Source organism: Zonotrichia leucophrys, chromosome 2, assembly GCF_028769735.1.
Source record: "Zonotrichia leucophrys gambelii isolate GWCS_2022_RI chromosome 2, RI_Zleu_2.0, whole genome shotgun sequence".
NCBI classification, from domain to species: Eukaryota; Metazoa; Chordata; class Aves; order Passeriformes; family Passerellidae; genus Zonotrichia; species Zonotrichia leucophrys.
The window spans coordinates 106,959,020-106,979,046 of NC_088171.1; the positions used below are offsets into that span (position 1 = coordinate 106,959,020).

Consider the following 20,027-nt stretch of genomic DNA (forward strand, 5'->3'; position numbering starts at 1 on the left):
TTGCTGGTGTATGTAATTGTAAAGAATGCAAAGCATCCCATTCAAGTGATTAACCTCTTAGTTAATAAAAGCAACAATTGCATGTGCATAAATAATATAGTAAAAGGAACATTCATATGAAAGTAATATAGCTCATACTATCCTGTTTCTCTTCTTAATTAGTAAATAATTCATCAAATTCTGCAATGAATTGTGCTCCCACCCACATTTCTTCATCCAATTATTGTGAAATAAGAAAGCAGGAGCCTTCCTTCTTTGAAAAGGATGTGATAATGAAATTGTTCAATAGCTCTTCTCAGCTCTCTGCTAGTCTAAATTAGTACTTTCTTGGGCATACTGTTTCTTTTGTTCATTTCTTCCCTTATTCACTACTTCTTTTTCTTTTTAATTGAAGATACCTTCTATGTTAAATGTCATTTTACACTGACACACTTTAAAATAAGTATATTCACTGTGCTTTGTTTTCAGCAGACACAAATGAAATGAATTCTACAGTACAGATGAATGGCAGTGTTTGCTTGCCAAAGTGATCCTTTCATACTTCAGATTGTGTCACACAAACAAAATTAAAAGAATGCTATAGAATGCAAGATAAAAAATAAAATGGATAAGCAAGCATGTATTAAGATCTCAAACCCAGAATTCAGACTGTCCTTGAATGAATGTTATGTTTAGGTAAGACTCTTTGTTACCTGACCAAATTCCATTTCTTCCATTGGATCTTTGCAGGACTCAATGCTTGAAAGAGTGAACAACTCAGCTGTTTGGTGTGTGGTCATGTGTTTTATGTATTTCACAACATTCAAATGCTGCTCAGAAGACAGAATTCCTCATTTCTTTGTGGACACGTTTATGGTACATCTCACTGTAGAACTGGATGGCCTCAAACATTAAGGAAGAATAATTTCACAACACAGATATAAAATAAAGACTGTTATCTTTATGAGCAGTGAACTAAGGCTCACAGAAGTAAAGATCCAAAGTATTCAAGAATTTCAAGTCCTGAATTTGAGGCACGAAGAATCTGAACTTTTAGAACAGCCCATGTGCATCTGTGCCTATGAGTACATATGACTCCTGTATAACGTGTGTGCATAGGAGAATAAGTATTATTAGTGTATTATACAAAGCACAGAATTCTGTTTAAAGGACTGCCATTATTAGGGTTCTCAACAGCTCAGAGTGTTCTGATATTTCCAGTGAGACAGCAGAACAAAGGACCCATGAGAACAACCATCCCTGAGGCAGGCTGCTGGTGCTTTGCTGGGACTCCACTGAGAGCATGACAGAGATCCCACGAGCTTGCATCGAGTCTCTCCCCAGCTCCAACCTGTCCATGTCAGGAATTTGGAACCTTTGAGAAAAGGCTGTTTGATCTTTGTCTCCACCATGCCTAATGGGAACCAGAGCTTGAGAGATGAAGCTCTTAAAATCTAACACTTCAGAATCTTGATGCTTCATGTTTTGAAGGGTTTGCACGGTAAATCATCTCCTTTTGGAAAGGTAACACTGTGCCAAATATCAGATCCCTGTTTTGAAGCATAAGGCCTTCAAAAGCCTCAAAGTTAATGCTACCAGAATTTTAAATTTGGGAAGAATAGTCCCTTTGCTGCTTTTCTAAAGTAGATGGGAAAATAGCTGAAAAATATTGGCAAAAAAGCTTTTTAAAACCAGTCAGTGTGGGTAGACACCTGGTATTGAGAACTTCAGCAAAAATGTCTGGGGAGGGGAAGTTAATAAGCAGGCACTTTTGTTTTAAGAGAACTATATAACATGTGAGGCCACCAGCTTTGCTTATTATAAGGTCATTATGAAAAGTACATTTAGGGACCTATATTACTATTTGCTTTATTTTTCCATGTGGGAAAGTAAATTTCACTATAGAAATAAAATGATAAAAAAGTGTAAGCTAGTCTGTGTTGTTGTTGCTTTTTTACCTTTATGTGTAAGCATCTTAGTACTTATTGCATTTTAAGTAATACTTGGAGCATTATGAAACAGATTTTTTTTCAGAAAGAAAAAGCAGAAATCTACTTCAATTTACCTAGTAGGTATACCCTTACTAGTCAATATTGATACTCAAACCTCTTCTTGAGGATTCTGAGACTACCATGTTGTATGATTTAAACACGAAAGCCCCTGCAAGGATTAGAAGTGACAGATTGTCCTCTTTACTCTCTCTATGGCATCAGCTGTATTTTTTCTTGTTTTAAAAAGAAATCTCCTAGTGTTATGATAGGAAAGAAAATCTGAAAAATATGACCCTCAAGTGTCACTGCTATCCACCTGAACAAATAGCCATGCACCCTGAACTTCCACACTCAGGCTGCTGAGTTCAAAGGCTGCTAAATCAGATGCCACTTGTGTGGTTCTTTTAAAACAAAGTTTTTATTGCTCCTTAAAGCAAAGGTCTCCTTTTACAAAGATCTGTGCTATCCACTTTGATTGACTATTCTTGTGGATAAATTTTAATTGTAGCACAGAGGTGCTGAAGTGAGGAATTAAAAAGAGTCAGATGTCCGTGCCTGATGACATGAGTCCAGAAGCAGGCACTCCAAGAAGAGCACACAAGTGCACTTTGAGAAAATCAAATGCATGTTTGATACTGAGGTGTCATTGTGAGGAAAACCAGACCTGGTTTCCTTCTAGCTATAGAGGTATGGAGCTCTGTTTTGGAGGCATCAGCTTCTAATATATTCATTTTGTAAAGGCTGTGAGTAACTTTTCCAGTATGGAAGACTGGGCCTCCAGCTCTTCAGCAATTCTGGTGACAGAAGCTGTGGTAGATGGTAGAGGATTTTATCCTGTCTTGTTTTTTTTTTCTGTTGGCTTCAGGCAAAGATCATTTTCATCACAAAGCAGTGCTCAGTCTCCTGGGACAAAGACAATGCCAGTTTTCATGGTGTTGCGTATTTCTTGTAAGCAGAATCAGGCTTGGAGTGAAGGTGATCTGAACCATCAACTCTGAAAAAATCAGTTACCCTGGCTTCCTCACATAAAGTGAAATGGCACCATTAAAATGAAAGCACACATAAAATGGAAGCTTTCACAATACAAAAGGATGTAGTACAAGAAGACTTGTTACATTGTCTTACTATGAGAAGACAGAATATTGAAGACTGTTTTTAATAAGCCTATGACTCCCCTCCCCCAAACAGTTGGATCTAAAGCCTGATAAATTAAATATTACTCACCAGAAAACAAAAAGCTTCAGTCAAAGGAATTTAAAGATGTGTTAATTAGTCAAATGAGAGAGTCCACACAGTCTTGTAAATATTATAGGAGAAATCTATTAATTTGAGTGAACAGATATTAGTTGAAAACATCGTATAAGAGCTACAGAGCTCACAGAAAGTGCCTTTCACTTGCTATTAAAGCCTGTGTATATGCAAAGTCAGTAGCTAGCAGATTAGCTTGCACTCTGCTATGATGCCTGGCTGTGGATAACTGGAAAACATCCTCACAAGCTGGCTCCATACCTACCAGCAAAGCTGTTACCTGCTGCCTGGGTATGAAGTGTGAATAACAGGTGAGGGGCTGCTAGGCTTCAGTGGCAGCCTAGAGAGGCTCCACTAAACACTGAGGGAAAGTCTTCTGAGACAGATTTCCTTCCCTCTGTCTTCCTCAGGAAAGAGGCTATGTCAAGATGCTGAGGCCTTGTGCCAGAGTTTGGCTCCTTTCTAGAGTCTGGTTCACACATGCCCAGGTTCCTTTGCTGTAGGAGCTGGAGCATCAGGGACCTCGTGGGCTCATCTGGGGTGGGCACCTGGCTGTGGGAGCTCACCAGCCCTCCTGAGTGCTCCTCAGATTTCACTTAGGTGGCTACCAAGGAAAGTGGCCTCTTAACCATGCTCATTTCACCAATGGCATCTCTAGGGAGCTGAAGGTGTCCCTCAGGCTTCTTCTTTTCCCCACTCACAAAGAACCTGCTGCCTTGCTTCTGTGTGTTCTGAATGACAGTCAGAACAGCCTTTGCCAGTTAGGGTGAGCAATAAACAAATAGTCAATCACAGTCATTAATCCTAAATGTTCCTCTGGCCCACCCTGTGGCCCTGTGCCAACCTTACCTCCCACTGCCTCTGTTTCCTTGGCCCTGAACAGCAGGCACTAGCCTTTGCTGCCTTTCATTGGACTCCCAGGGGCTGGCAGACAGCAGGCAGCTCCACAAGAGACAAGCCCTAGCAGTACCCAGGGAGATGTCTGGATGCCTTTCTGCAGCAAAATTCACTGAGTTTATTTCCTAATAGTCCCTTGTAGCCCTGCAGTAACTTGTGAGGATGGCTGAGCTTGAAGGGCTGGATTCACCTAAACTGCAATGATCATGTCACCAGGGTGGTGCCTATGAGGTCTCCATGAAGCCTGGGCAGGGAGAAAAGCCTTATGCAGCCATTCAGATCTCAGTGGACCTGAAATGGCTCCTAAAGGAGCCCCTCTCGGACTCATTTCTTGCCTGTACAGAGCCCAACATACCTACACTCCTAAATTTTAGGCCTCATGTTAACTAGGCTTAATAACAATTCCTCCTTTTCCCCATTCACCCGAGCCCTCCAGTGGCAACCATGAAGCTCAGGAGTGATCAAACAGAAGTTTCCCTGTCTTTTTATAGGAGCAATAGCAGTCCTAATTCATAGGCCTCCTTTAAACCTCCCACTCTTCCTGCAAAGGCAGAAGCTCCCGCTCCCATTGTGCCCACCAGAATGTGCCTCTGCAGCACAGGGGGTTTTTTGGTGGCTGGAAACACATGGTTATGGATGCACCAGTGGCCATGCTGTGATCATCACATCTGTGTGTGCACATGTGCTCCTGGAAGCACTGTGGATGCTCCTTGCGGGTGAAGAGGGAGGGCAACATCACAGCTTTTCCACTCCAGTGGCTTCGGTATTAAATTGTGTTTCCTCTACATTCCCCAGCAGTGAGATACGCATACCAGGTCTCCAGACAAATCAAATGGCTGAACAGGCAGTTAAAATCCTGGTTTTACTGCTGGGGCAGCATCAAATTTCCCCATCTTTACTGGGCCAATCAGTGAGTATGAAGGCTGTGGTCCTTCCAGATCCTGGCCTGGACAGGAGCCAGTGTCATCTGTGGTGTAAATTATAGCAATCCCAAACCAGACTGCAGCTGCTCAAATGCCACATTTATGTGAAGTCATTACCAACCAAAGACCAGGTCATACACCCATGTATCCTAACCCTGAAGCCTCAGGAAAGGTCTGCCTATGTTGCGGTATAGGAATTATTCCACCCAAGGATGTAGCCAGTAAGGGCTGGTAGGAAGGTACTCATTTTTGATGATAACATGGCAAGTAAGGCCTTCCATAGCCTAAGAGGAAAACCATAGTGTTTTTAATTCAGAACCTACCTGAGATATGCTCTTGAGCTTGAAGTGCTTTCTGTGGTGTGCCCAGCTTCCTCCTCCAAGGATTCTCTTTTGGGAGTCAGTACCCATCAGTCTTCTTCAAACATCAGCCCTTTGCTCTCCATCAGACATGCTGCAGGTATGAGTACATTACCATGTACTTGATGTATTTCTTTCAAATTTCCCAAATTTGGAACAGGGACTACTTGAGCAGATGAATCCAGGGAATGTTGAGAACACATCTTACTTGTCCTGGAACTGATTCAAACTTCTGAAGTAGCACTCTGCTGGGTTACCTCAGATCCAGACCTGGTTTCACAATCACCAACCTTCTTACTATATTCATCTACCAGAAAACAGGGAGTGTTACAGTTCGGTACAGTCATAAACACATCATTGCCAATGGAAAATTGTGTTGGCAGATTCTTTCATACCCAGCCAAATACACAGAAATGGAAAGGTCAGCTATGCAGGCACTGGTTTTACATATGTGCATTAATTACAACACAGTTGCCTTTTGTTATTCATTTCATTTGCTCAATATGTATCAAATTGAATGAGAAGAAAGAGGGTCCACAGAAAGACAGAAAAGGGAAGCCAGGACAATCTATGAATGGGACTAGTCCTCCATTTCTGGATCACACGTTGGAAAAGATTCAAAACTAGTCAATTGCAGGGAATGGGAAAAGCAAAGAGAAATGTATCCCATGTCAGCTGCAGCTTTTTCTATGAGGCTTTCAGAGCTCTGCTGCAGAGACACTAGAATAGTTCAGTGGGTTTGGCTTCTTGGTGAACCCCTACAATGGAGATTATCCCAAGCAAGGTCTGTGTGCTCAGGCACCCTGGTATGTTAGCTTCTTCTTAGGTATACAGCCATGGTCCTGATTTTAATTAGTCAAAAACCTTTATCATGAAGCACCATGACAGACAAGCACTTTTTTTTTGGGGATACCTGCCCTCAGGCAACACTGGAAACTGTGAGAGAGTACTGAACAAGGTCATCAGAAAATTCAGAACACCAATTTGCATTCATGTGTGGATTGAACACTTTTGGTTATGAGTGTCTGAAATGCAGACAGCATCCTGTAAAATGTGGCTAAGAGGCTGAATACAACTTTCACAATTCTAGCCCGTGTACTATTTTTCTCACAGATATATTGTAACTGTGTATTTACCCGACAGTGCAGTGCCCAGATACCCTAGGCAAAAGGATTTCCACTGTCAAAGAAGCACCACAGAAGTTGTCAGAACCTGGTTGTTCTCTTCCCAGAACAAGAAAGATGAATGCTGTGAAATAATCACAGAATAGGATGCAACTTCCCCAGGGAGCACACAGTAATGAGCATGAGCTCTGCAATTAGACTCACTGAGACTGAGTTACCAAAGCCTCCCAGCCAAGCCATCCTCCTTCTGCAGCTTCATGTAGTGTCTCATGGTGTTGAGTTTTGGGAGTCCCCACTGCATGCACCTAGTTAAACTCTTTTAGTCACAGGAGCTTTGTTCAAGTGAGGAGAGCTTTCTGCTGTGCTATGGCTCCCTAAAACCCCTGAGCCTGGGGCTACCAGGATTGTCCAGGAAATCACAGTACTGCAAAAGAGAAAAAAAATTGCAGTTAATAATTGTAACTAAAAAACTTACAATTAATAATTGTAACTAAAAAACTCAGATGATTAGTACAAAGTGATTTCTTCATGATTTAAAAAATGCATTTCATTAGATATTTATGAAATAAGCTGTATAGCCAGCCCTGTACCAGGACTTCTCCTTTCTGGTCTTTTAGGATTACCCAAAAAAATGGCTTTGCTGACTGCTGAGACAGTCATTTCACAGGACGGCTCAGTCATTTGGTATATGCTGGAAACTGGTATTGACTTGTAGGAACATGAAAGAAAAGTGGCAATGAGCTTGAACCTTTTTGGCAAGTAGTTCAATAGACCTTTTCCCTGAAACTGTTCCTGTCTCTTCCAACCTATCCTGCAAGAACTCCAGATAAAACATCGAGTCCAGGGTGAATACAAATTGGGCTGTGCATTTGTAGCAGTCTGGTTGAGATCAAATTAGCATGGATTTTCTTTAATCCTTTGATCTATATGCCATGCAGGGGGGCAGGCATTTACCATAAGAAAGGTGGACTATCATATTAAAATTTTCCTTGTACTCTTCATTGGTGTAGGAATTTCAATTCATTGCAGAGCCCTACAAGAGCTGCACTGATATCAGCCTGACAGGAGGTGCCTAGTCAGTGAGCTACATTTTAGAGTTTCCCCATGGTGGGATTCCTGCAGCCCCCAAAACAATATTAACTCTATGCACACAAGCAATAACATGATGCCTCTACCCTGTTCTCTGTAGGCTGCAATTGTCTATATGCTCTACACTTTGCTGGCCTACTTCTAGTTAGCATATTTTGCATGCTTTTAAGGGATGGGCTGAATCTTGATTAGATACTTCCTTGTATATTATCACAAGCAGATGTGTGTTAGTTAAAAGTTTCTTGGAGTAACTGTTTACTAATTTGGTGCAAAATTAAGTAACCATACAAGAAACTACTGTTTAGCTGCAAAAGCACACTAAATAACAAGGAAAGATTTGGACCTTGCATGCCTCCCTCACCTGCTGCTAGCTGAGTGATGTGTCAGAAGCAGGTAGCAGCTCTGTGGTGCCAGTACATCTTTATATGCTGTTCACATTCCATTGCAACATGTCACATTTGATATGGCATAATGCAATGTGACTAATTTAATCAGATGTGAAGTGCACTACAGCAAGCCTGAAAATTTGGAAAAAAAAAATAAAGTTGGAGGAAAAATATAAAGCTTTCTCCAGTCTATGGCTGGATTATTTTTCTCAGCTGGAGGGCTTCATTTTCTGAGCTTGGCCTTTTCTATTCTGACCTTCCAGCCAAGGGCATGTGTCAGGAGGCTTGTATTTCCCAAAGGCAGTGACACAGTCTATTAGGTCATATGAGCTGGATCATCAAGCCTTTGTCCACCTCAACTTCTGGGCCACCATTCCTTACCCACCCCCACATCCCCCAGCACTAACTCATGATATGATGCCCTTGCCTTTGACAGGTCGGGAGGGGAAAAAGCATTTTATTGCTGAACACGTACATAGCAGAGCCCAGAAATGAAGCGAGCTTTCTGCGGTCTGGTGCTGCTCACTTAGTAAGTCTGCATTTAATTAGCTACTTCTGAAATATGACAAGGAGAAAACACAAGATTTACCAGCCCAGTTGCATTTCTAACCCAGGGCTCAGCATTGTTTTGTTTTAAGGTGATGATTATAATCATAAATACCAAAACAGCCCATGTCCACAGGAAGTTCATCAAGCTTTCAGTGCTTTTGGAAAGTGTATCCACCCTCATCCATTCTGGACTGTCTCCTAACCTGGGAGTGTGCAGATGGACAGGCTGCCATGCACAGACATTAGCAACTTTGCCCTTTCAAACACCAAGTGACAAGTGACTCGGCAATGATTCTTTCTTTGGTTTAGTCCTTTGTTTTAGATCTGCTTCTTCTCTTTGTACATCACCAAGTGTATGGAAGGCAGAGCAAATAATAATTTCCTTCTTCTTCACTATAGACCTGAAGGGTTTTTTTTGGTGAAGTGTTGTGGTCCTCAAGGAGTTGTGAAAAGGTCTCAGAGGAACACATATAGTGCTAGAAGAAGTCCAAAAAACACTTAAGCCAGTGAAAATTATGAGCTAGTTGAACCTAAGGGGGTGTGGGGGGTGCTGAACAATGGTCACATAGTCCAGAAAGAAAACTGTATTTTCACAAGATCTGGGAAATGGTGCCCCTGGAAGAGAGGAAGAAGTACCTACCCCGTTACTATGGCAGACACTTCCATAGAATAAATAATAAAACTGAAGGAAAATCTTAGAAAACAGTACGATGAAACATGCTTATATGTTACGAAGAAGTAAAAACTGTTTATTCTACTCTTGTCCCTGTGCTGAGCATACCTCAGCCAAAGGAGAAGCTCACCCTTCCTTTTTGCCTCCTTGAGGACCAAGGAAGCTTTGTGATGGTGGGCTCCTTTAAGACCCAAACAACACAGGCAGGTTTTGTGGTCTCTCTTCTCATTTCATCAGGCCTGGAAAGGCTTTGCTGATTACAAATGAGAAGATGCTGTGCTAGCTCCTCCTCCACTGGTTTGTTTGCTTCTTATAGCCCTAGTCCTTTCCACCTGTCCTAGCAGTGGAGTTACCACTGTGGTCCTACCAAGGAAGAAGGAAAGAGGGCCCTTTCAAAAAGGAGTAGAGCTAAATTGCAAGGTAAGGTCTGGTCATGCTGGAGAAGGGCTGTTGGTGTTGAATTAGCCCTAAGACTACTTTGTGATGTATGAGGTAAACTTGAGCTTTTACAGCTCTTGGACTCTGTTTCCCATTTTTTTTGTGAAACTGGTAACTTCATGATAGGTTCCCCTGTTCACTGACGTTTACCCTTAGCTTTAGGTGGACCCTATTCAAATGGCTCAACAGAGCAGCCTGAGAGCCCTGGGTCCCCCTGGGGAGGAGGATGCTGCAGCAGACAGCCAAACCCAGCAGCCTGCCAGACCTCGGCCAGGTAGATCCCGGAGAAGGAGGCGTAGACAGGCAGCTCCTGCATCCCAAGGAGAAGATGAACCTAGGACCGTTCAAGGTGATCTGTGAGAAAGGGGTGGTAGTATTGGCTGAGGAGGGGGATGAGTGCTACTTAATTTCAATTGCTATTCCTCATTTGTCTTCTTGTCTGTATTCACATAGGAATCTTGTCTGTATTCACATAGGAAGCTCCCTCAAAATAAGAGTTCGAAAGTAAAAGAGCTCCAGGTGACCCCACTGTCGCTGTCCTGTTAGCATTTTCAGGGCTGCTATTTATTGACCTGCACAAAATTTTGTTTTGTGTCCTTGCTCTGGCTCTCTTCTCCAAGAGCTAAAACCTCCTGTTAACTCACAAACAAAACAGAGAAATAGCATCTTAGAGGGCTTAGTCGAGAATTCCTTCTTTTATGTGACATATGTCTAGCTTTGAAACTTTACTCAAGGCATCTTTATACAGTGCTTGGAGTTCAGGCTAGTTCACTATGGTTTGAGTGGAGTTACTTGCCAGCCTCAGCAGTGTTACCCTTCCACTGTACAGATTGGCTCTGCAGCTCACCAAGAGCAAATGCCATGTAGCCTCTACTGGGTTTGTATCCCCCCAGTGTGGCTTAGAGATAGAGAAGGAGCAGCAAAGTAATTTCCTACTGGCTCTTGTCCTGAGGAACCCAAAGGCTTCTTTGCAGCAGAACTGCAAGGCAAGGATGCTGCCAGGTGTCTTTGTTATAGGCAAAGGCCTAGGTAGGCAGCTAGCTTCCAGACCTTACAGCCACCTTACAGGTACAGGAAGCCTCCTTCTAAATTGCAGAGATTTTTTAATATATATAAACCTCCTCTCAGGAGGAGGCAATCTTCCTGGCCAGCTCATGGAGAATTCCAAACTCCCTTCTGTGCTTGCAGTTCAGAGTGATGGGAGTTCCTGTAGCCTGGGAGCAGGTTTGATGGTGTAACACAAGCCCTTTTCAAAGGCCACAACTGGGCCTTGATAAAGATTGTCTGGGAAGATTGTGTAGCAATATTTCAAGGTCAAAACTCCCTTCCCTTAGTACTTCTGAGATGATAGAAAGAGAAACTAGGAACAGGTATACTGGAGGGGTGGAGGATGTGGGAGGGGCAGAGGTGATAAAAGGAGTTAAGAGTAAATCAAATGAGTTAATCTCTTGAATGAAAGGTAAAATACAGTATTGAAGCTCAAAGAAAGGTTCGTAGCTAGATTTTTACCTTTTTTCAAATTTTCTTTTTCTTGCTCTAGTCTTCTGTTAAAGTGAGCCTGCTAGATTGATTGCAGGACTGTTGCAGTGGTTTGTATGGAGCTGGAAGAACACTGAAATCCAAGAGCATTGTGGTCATTTTCCCTGGCTTTAGTTCCAGCCTTAGTTAAACAGAGCATGAGGTTTCTCAGCCCTTACTGGGAAGACAGGAAGGGCAGTTTTCACAACTGTAGAGGCCAGCAAAATGGAGTGCAGTTAATTCTTAATTCTGACCTTGGAAAAATGATGCTGAGTCTTGTGATAAACAATTTATTTTCTCAAAGGCTTAGGGTGAGGCTGGGGGGAAGTGGTATGAGACACCTTTAAAATATTTAGTGGTTAGGTAATGTAAGGCCAATCAGACACGAGCTTTTTCTTGGCTTTGGATCTTTTTGTTCTGCTTGATCTAATCTTGTTACTTTCCCCTGCAGTCTACAAATTTAGCAGTCGTGCTCCACCTGTGAGCGGGCACTGCAGCGGTGGCGGCTCTCGGAGACCCGAGCTGCCTGATGATGGAGATGTGATGGGAATGATGGCCAGGGCTGCAGGATACTGGGTGAGGCCAGAAACTCCTCGGTGCTGGGTCAGAGGCTGCGCTTGTGCTTGCTCGGAGGCTGCACGAGAAGAAGGCCATCCCTCTGGGAGCCGTGTGCTGCCATCTGAGCTGGATGAAGATGACAGCTCGACCTCCATGATAAGAGAGGAATTATTTTCAGTGGATGAAGACCATGATGGCAGCACTGGGGCAGCCAGCTCTCGGGCTGGTGTTAGGAGTGATGATGGTGCCAGGAGTTTAGCAGAGGAGTATTCCCTGGTTCCCTTAAACAGACGGAAGCAATGTTCTGCCCAGAGTTTTCATGATGCTGTAGAAAGATTTTTGAGAGGATTCTGAGCTTTGGCACATCCATTTTGAATTTGGGAACCAAATCTGTGGAGATGCAAATGCCTGTCATCATGTGCAGAGTTTATTGTAATACAGGCTGAAGCCTGCAGAGAAGCCATGAAGGTTCAAGCAGAGTAAAGCTCAGTATATTGCTCTTAGATTGATAGACAGCTAGAAAGGTATTTGCATTCCAGTTTTGTCTCCTTGATATGTGTTGCTGCCTTCTTCAGGAGCTTAAAAACCTTTAGTAATCATAAGGCATTAAAAATGGAAAAATTACTTTGAGTCTAAGCTAATGTAATGACTATTTCTTTTGCAATTTTGAGAGATAGAGGCAAAATGCAGCTTTTTTTTTTTTTTATTTCTCAGCAGTAGAGTCTCTATTTAATAGGTTCTTGAAGGATATTTGAAATTCAAAGCCTTTGTTTATGCCAGTATTTCCTTTCACTAAATGCTTTAATTTACCCTATAGAGGCCTAGAGGCTTTGGTGGTTTTTTGTGTGTGTTTTTTTCTTTAACTTGATCTAAATCTAAAAATTTGTATTCTGCTGCATATATTTGATTATTCATATATAAGCAGTTATGTATGATAATATGAAATAGCTAGAGCACAACCTGCTTAAAAAGTCGCACACCCTTTAGCTGTTAACTTGTCACATGAATTAAAATAAAAAAAATAAAAAATATATTCTGAGTACCTTATTAAATTTTTCAGTTATTTTTTTGAGGTAGTGTGTAGCTGAAAATAATGATCTGGATTTCTCAGCTGAGAAATTTTGGCTTAGATATTTTTTCTTTATTTAGTTAAGGGCTAGATTTTAGGAGTATATACCTTAGCCTAACAGTAAAATGCTAGTGCATGGTTACTGGAAAATGGCTATACTTCAGGAACTTGATCCATGGGGATCATTGAAGTCTAGCTCCTGGCAGAGACGGGCCCCAAAAATCCTACTAGATGCCAGAGAATATTGTCCAAATGCTTCCTGAGCTCTTTCAGGCCAGTTCTGTGACCACTTCCTTGAGGAGCCTGTTCCAGTGCTCAAGCACCCTCTGGGTGGAGAACCTTTTCCTGTCTATAACCCAAATGTCCCCTGACATAACTGCATGCTGTTCCCTCAGCTCCAGTTACTGGTGACCAGAGAGAAGGGCTGTGGACTGCTTTGAGGTTTGCCTTCAGTCAAAGGGAAAAAAAGACAGTCCACATTATGGAGATTCTGCAGACATTTGTGTTCTTATGAAGTGTACTGACAAATTAAACACTCAACCTCTGAAGGCTTCTTGACTTTACTTAATGTGGCTACCCTTGAGTCACTCTCCTCCTTTCACACTGGAGGGTGTATGAGATAAACATCACATGTGTGTAAAGTTGCACTAAAGAGAATCAAGCAACTTTTGCTTTATGCAATTGTTCAAACTGGGAAAGGGCTGCTGCTTTAGTCAGAGCAATTTGTAGAGTCTGCAAATTTGAGGTGTGGGGTTGTTTGTTTTGGGGTTTTGTTTGTTTGTTTTTTTTTCCCTTCTCTAGCCATCTGTTAGAGTATTGGAAGATGAATGGCAATCACATTTGTTTTTGGGAAAGGTAAATTAGACTTGGTCTTTGTTCCCTCTTCATTTGAGCCCCAAATTAAGTCTCACTCCTTTGAGTTATAACTGAGCAGCTTTGTAGAGTAAATCACATGAAATTTTAAGTTTTGTGGTTTTTTTATCCTGCATGTGCGGTTTGTTGGTTTGGGTTTTTGTTTGTTTTTAAGACTATGCTTAATTACAGTGAGATTTTTTCTTTACCTGTTAGTAAGGCATTTGGCAAATGTTTGGGACCACCTTGTGCAGCAGTGGTCAAGCATGTGATAAAAAACCATTGGGGCTATGCAGCATAGTAGTGGTTGCTTACAGCTTCTTGATGTGTGTGTTATTTTCTACTTGGATGTTTCCAGAAATACTTGGAGCTTTTGCAGTCAGGTCTTTTAAGGCCTCTAGACCAAAAAATGGAAAATTTTCCCCAGGTGAAGCTAATAGTGTCTTTTATTTGGTCCATATTACACCAAAACAGTACTGGAAGTATGCATAGCTCAATTCACCTGACAAGCCTGCTCTGTGAAGGTACTGCAGGGTACGATGCAGAACTGAAACTATTATCTTGTTGTTATAGCTGAAATACTGTAAGGCATCTACAGACACCTCTAAAATTATGCCCTTGATTATATAAATTTCAGAAAGTGATATGTTCATGAAAGTCAGCCTGGCAATGTTTCATGTAGTCTTTCAAGAGCTTTAGTTCTCAGGCTCGTGAAACATTTTATTTTTTTTTTAATAAAACAAAACCCCCACATAAATGTCACCAGTAGGTAGTAAGATACCAAGCATTGTAGAGGTGTCAGCTTTTTGACAGCATGATTCAGTATTGTGCATTTTCAATTTGACAACTATTTAGTTTTGCCTTGTGGATCTGAGATCCTGTAAGCATTTTTGTGCATACTTGTCTGTTTTTCACAAATGAGTCTACAACTGGGATTTTTATCACATGTTGAGTTAAACACAGGTAAAAGGTCTGAAAGATCAAGACCTCTGAGGAAAAATCCTCTTGTGGTAACTTCTGAGGAAAGAAAAGCCTGTGAGGCAATAGCTTGAGATATCTTCTAAGAAAAATAGAACAAGCAAAGCTGAGGAACAGCTTGGAAAAAAAACAACCTGTCTCTTGAAAATAATGGATCAGAGGGGATAGCATGTTTTTTCTTTGAGAATTTGAATTCCTGTACTCATTTTGCATTTGGCTTGCACTTATCTGTCTCTTTGTATGTATGAGTGAAGTCAAGGAGTTCAGGACCAAAGTCCAGCGCTGAGTAGCAGCTCCCATGAGTCCAGAGTTTTCCATGTTGCTGAGCTTTAAATCATCATTTTCTTCCAGCATAGTGGTTATAATGTCTCATCAGCTCATTACATGGGCACAGTAATAAAATGGCAAGATTTATTTTTCTAATTATTCATCCTAGATAGTTTCATAGATAAAACAAAGTAGCACAAAGCTGGCTAGCCCTTAGAATATGAATGCATCAGGGTTCTATGTACCATGATCTGTCTACATTTTAACTTTTACATCACTGCAGCATCACTACAGCTGGCACCCTTCCTTGATCCAGCCAAGAGAACTTGAGTATCTGGATGCCAGAGGACTGTTTGCTCTCTCCAAATTTTTCCTTCTTTTTTTCTCCATTTGGCTTCCTTTTCTGGGTCTGATCAAGGATCTGCGGAAACAGGTGTCCCAGTGGGGCTCTTTTATACCTTGCCTACATCTGTAGAGGTATCTGTATTTTCTTCAACTAAGAGCTGGCAGAAATTGAGAGGTTTGAGAGAGGAGAACAATCTCAGTGAACTTGGAGACCAGACTAAAATCTCTTGAGTGCAGAGGCTGTCTTTTTACTGCCTTTCCATCATAATTAATTCAGTGGGACCCTGATCCATGACTGGGGCTCTAAAATAATATAAATTACTGTGACCTGTTGGAGTGAGTTCAGAGGAGACCATGAAGATGATCAGAGGGCTGGAGCACGTCTCCTGTGAAGACAAGCGGAGAATTGGGGTTATTCAGCCAGTAAAAGAGAATGTTCTGGGGAGACCTTAAAGCAGGTCTGCAAGAGAGCTGGAGCAACTTTTTACAAGGGAAATTGGTGAGGAGAGGATGGAATGGTTTTAAACTGAAAGAAGGCATGTTTAGATTAGATACTAGGAACAAATTCTTAGCTAAGTGAGAGTGCAGAGGTGCTGGAACACGTTTCCCAGAGAAGTTGTGGATGTCCCACAACTGAAGGGTTCAAGGTCAAGTTGGATGGGGCTTTGAGCAACTTGGTCTAGTAGGAGGTGTTCCTGCCCATTGCCATGGGAGTTGGAACTGAATGATCTCTAGGGTTGTTTCCAAGCCAAACTATTTTATGATTAATTAATTCATTTCAGTAGTGTCCTTTCCTTTCCCACATTCAGCTGACATGTAGAAAGACAGTTCAGAATATTCAAAACTACTGACGTTTTTCTGAGCCTTTCTCTACAGTCAGTGGACTTTTTATCATTGCTCTGAGCAAAAAAAGCAAGACAATATCTGTAAAGGATCAGGAGCTATGGTGTTTTGAGGGTTTTGTCTATTTAAACCAGACTCTCCATGCCTACTTAGAAAGATCCAAAGAGCGTTTGTCAAAGTGTTAGCTGAAGAGCTACAAATAGCATTTTATTACTTTCTCCCTACCTCCTCCCCCCAATAACTCTATTGTTCTTATAAATCCACAGCATTCCAGCTGTGCCTTGACAAGAGCCCTGACAGTCGCAAAAGCCAAATCACAGGAGCGGTGTTCTTGTTCCCTGAATTATTTTACACAGCTAAATTTAATACTTCCCCCCACTCCTCCACCTTTCACTCTGGCAGGTAGTTAAGCTGCAAATTAGAGATGCGCCGAATTAGCCTTCAAACCTCGCAAACGCTGTCAGAAAGCTGACTCCGTAATGATGTGTCTTTGATAGCGGGCAGATTATTGCTTATGTACAGCAGCACTTACAAACATGTGTGTGCTTGTAGCTCCCGGCCCCGGTGCTCCCCGCGAGGCAGCCACGCGTCGTTAACGCGGGACGGAGCCGCGCGCACCCCGCCATCGGCACGCGGAGAGGAAGAGTCAGACTTTCCAGCAACCAGTTGGCAGGGCTGTGATTGGAACCATGTGACAGTTTGAGGCAACGTACCACAGGCAGCCAATTTGTTACATATGGCAATATGATTAATGGTATCAAATGTTTTTATAAAAATTAAAAAGAAAAGTCCTAGGATATTGCAGCGGCCAATTGCACGGAGTCCAAGGCAGTACAAATCTGTTCCATGAATTTAAAGGCAGGCAGATGAGGTTAAATGAGAGGGAGAGAGCCAAGATAATGATTGCAAAGTAAGTTTCCAAAAGAAAACTGTGTAGAATGTGCTCATGAGCAACAGCCCCTTTTCTCTCCTGTCTTACGTCCTTAATGGATATAGGCAGGAATGAACTAAACTGTCTCCTCCTCTAGGCTGAGAGTCTCCTGCTCTCTTCCTGTAATCCAAAGACTCATTAATTGTATCCAACAACACTTACAGGGCAAAGAAGAGGCAAAAAGGACTGTCATTTTGATGAAGACTGTTTGCTTTGATAATGATTTTGTCTTTTTTTTTTTAAATCAGATGTTCTGGCTTAATACACAGATGGTTTGTTTCTGTCAAAACAAACAAAAGTGTTAAAGGTACAATTATTGAGAGGAAAAAAAATCAGGAAATGTAAGTGTGGAAGTGATGTCTGCACAATTGCAAGATCTTTCTTCCCTGTCTCCCGCTGTCCATTCTGCTGAGTCAAGAAACTGTGGTACAATTTTGGTCTGTGTCAGGTGCCCAGACAGGAGCTGGGTGCAGTCTGGACAGCATGGAGGCAGGTCCTCAGAGTCAGTCTGCAGAAGGCAGTGTTGCTCTGGAGGGTAGGAAGGATGCAGGTTGGGTTATGATGGATCCTCCATACCAGTAGTCCTAAACACCTCTCAGTTTCTAGTGGTGGCTCAGCTGAAGTTGTTATGGATTACGCCCATCTGAAAGGTTTCACACATGCCACCTTTCATGTGCTTCTCTGGCTAACTCCTGGGGCTTCATGTAGGTAGGGCTATGTCTCCTCCCAGTCTCCTTGAGTGCAGCTGGGCATCCTGCACATGATCTGTACCTTACCTGGGCTGTAGAGCAAGTGAGGAACGAAGGAGCTCACCTGGGTGTAGAGGTGTAAGGTGGGAGCTGCTGCCCCTCAGCAACAGTTCATTTGTACCAGGGCAGCACTGGAGGAGACCTACAGGGCTATCATCTTGTGTTCTCACCTAACCAGGGCTGTACTGGCCCCATTTTAATTTGAACTCTATAAAGATTGCCTGACCATTCCTGGCAGTGCTTAGGCAGTGCCCCCTTCACTTCCACACAACTACATGATGACAATATGTGTTAAGACTTGTGTGTTGGATGGGTGGCTGATGGGATCGTCGCTAAAAACTGCACATGCATTAGACTTAAATCTCAGTGTGCCATGGAAGAGAAACCCAATGCCCAATGCCTTTTGCCTACTAACTACAGCAGTTGCAAACTGCTGCCTTCCCCAGGGTAGCTTTGAAGGTACAGAGCTGCTAGTCCTGAGTGAGCACAGCTACAAATATTTGGCACCGAAGCATGATTTCTTTTGTCTACTCCTTTTCCTCTTTTCTCACTCTGCTGCTATTATCGATGGTAGCACAGCCCTTTTGTTAATACCCAAGACTCCTTTGCCAGAGTGCTGTAATGCACTGCATGAAGAGCAAGGTATTTATACCTCTCTTGCCTCAGCACAGAGCATACAGCAGGAGGTCCAATGTGGCCTGCTGCTGCATTCCGTATGGCTTGTGGCCACATGGTTCCTCTTCTCTGTGTGTGTGTTTATTATTGTTGGATAATGCTAAGGCTTGTAGTCATGCGGCCTGCCAAGGGGATTTTGAAAGGCTTATTTGGTCTTCAGTCAAGGAAAAGATTTCCTATACTTTGTGCTAAAGAAATAGTATTTGATGTAGATGCTGAGACTTGCCCTTCAGAGGTGCCCAGCTTTCTCTGCTGAACACAGAGGGAGCTGACTGCCCTGACCACAGGATCTGCACCCACCCTAAATTCCAAAAGCAGGTGATGTGAATTCCCCCCTCCCACAGGTGCCCCAGTGTGCACCTCACGGCCCTCTGAGCTCCTGCTTATGAAAAACAGGCTGGCTGTACGTGCCTTAGCATTTTAACAAGACATGGAAACCTTTGAACAAATTGCCAGAAAAGTTTTAGCAGGGCGAGCGTGCGTGAGCACTGCCTGCACCAAGTGACCCTCTTAACGCCAGAGAGGGAGAGACAAAGTGTGGCACAAAGAACAAGCAAATGAAAGAGCTGGCTTGCAACTCTGATCCTTGTGGACTTTTCTTGAGCTCTAGCAACAGAAAGTGTAACTCTTGTGATGAATGCAGTCCTACTGTTGTATTCCTACCTTCCAACAATAATTTCAATTGAACCCTACAGCATGTGGAGTCCCTTTGCTTTTTAGGTCATAAAAGCAGTATGTGGAGTAGAGACTTAAAAAATGGACTTTTAAAAGACTCCAATGCCTCAATCTCTCCAAGAATTCGACTGATAAATCTCCTGTGTAAAATGATCACATTTTATAGAGAGGAATCTTTGTTAGACATTCATTAGGAATAACATGTGAGCCAATTTAGGGAATGAAACCTTTCTTCTATATAAAACCCACTGTGGTCACTAAAACTAATGACTTTTTTCGGCCTACCACCCTTTAATTCAGTGGTGAAGCACGTGAATTTCCTGCATTGCTTAGTTCTTCAACAATTTGTTTATCTTTGAAGAGCAGGTCCCTGACTGTGTGAACTCAGGCACATCCAAAAGGTTAAGTAATAATAAAAAAAGTAGATCAGGGCCATAAATGTGGTATTTAAAATCATGACAAAGTTCTGACTGTATTGAGGAGGTCTGGACGAAGAATGGTTAATGGGCTTACTTCTATTTCAGCTCGTCTCCACATGAGAAACAGCCTGAGCAGGAGAGAATTGAAAATATGACATGAATTTAAGTGCTCTGGGGCTGATCTGAACCCATCAAAGCTGGTGCAAAAAATTCCACTGGCTTCAGTAGCCTTTGGAATACTTGATGCTCATTACCAAAAATAAAAAGAAAGAAGAGGAAGAAGAAAAAAAAGAAAATTAAATTTTTTTAGTCACCATGCAAGAAGGAACACTTCAGCTTCAGATGGGGGTTTTTGTGTGTTTTTCTTTAGATACTAAATTTTTGAACAATGAGATACAAAGATGGTAGAATTAACAAAAAAACTCAGGCTGGAAAACACAGAAGGGCATTTTTAAAACAGCTGACAATGGGAGGATTTACTCTTATGTTCAT

At 42.2% G+C, this 20,027-nt stretch overlaps 1 protein-coding gene across 1 annotated transcript; it reads left to right on the forward strand.

Annotated features, from left to right (window-relative positions):
* The first annotated feature begins 9,523 nt into the window (after positions 1–9,523).
* LOC135443281 (uncharacterized) lies at positions 9,524–12,778 on the forward strand. Its single transcript, XM_064703491.1, has 3 exons — positions 9,524–9,638; positions 9,813–10,005; positions 11,626–12,778. Exons 2-3 carry the CDS (start codon positions 9,834–9,836, stop codon positions 12,084–12,086), a joined length of 633 nt encoding a protein of 210 aa, XP_064559561.1. The 5' UTR covers positions 9,524–9,638; positions 9,813–9,833; the 3' UTR covers positions 12,087–12,778.
* Positions 12,779–20,027: the final 7,249 nt, after the last annotated feature.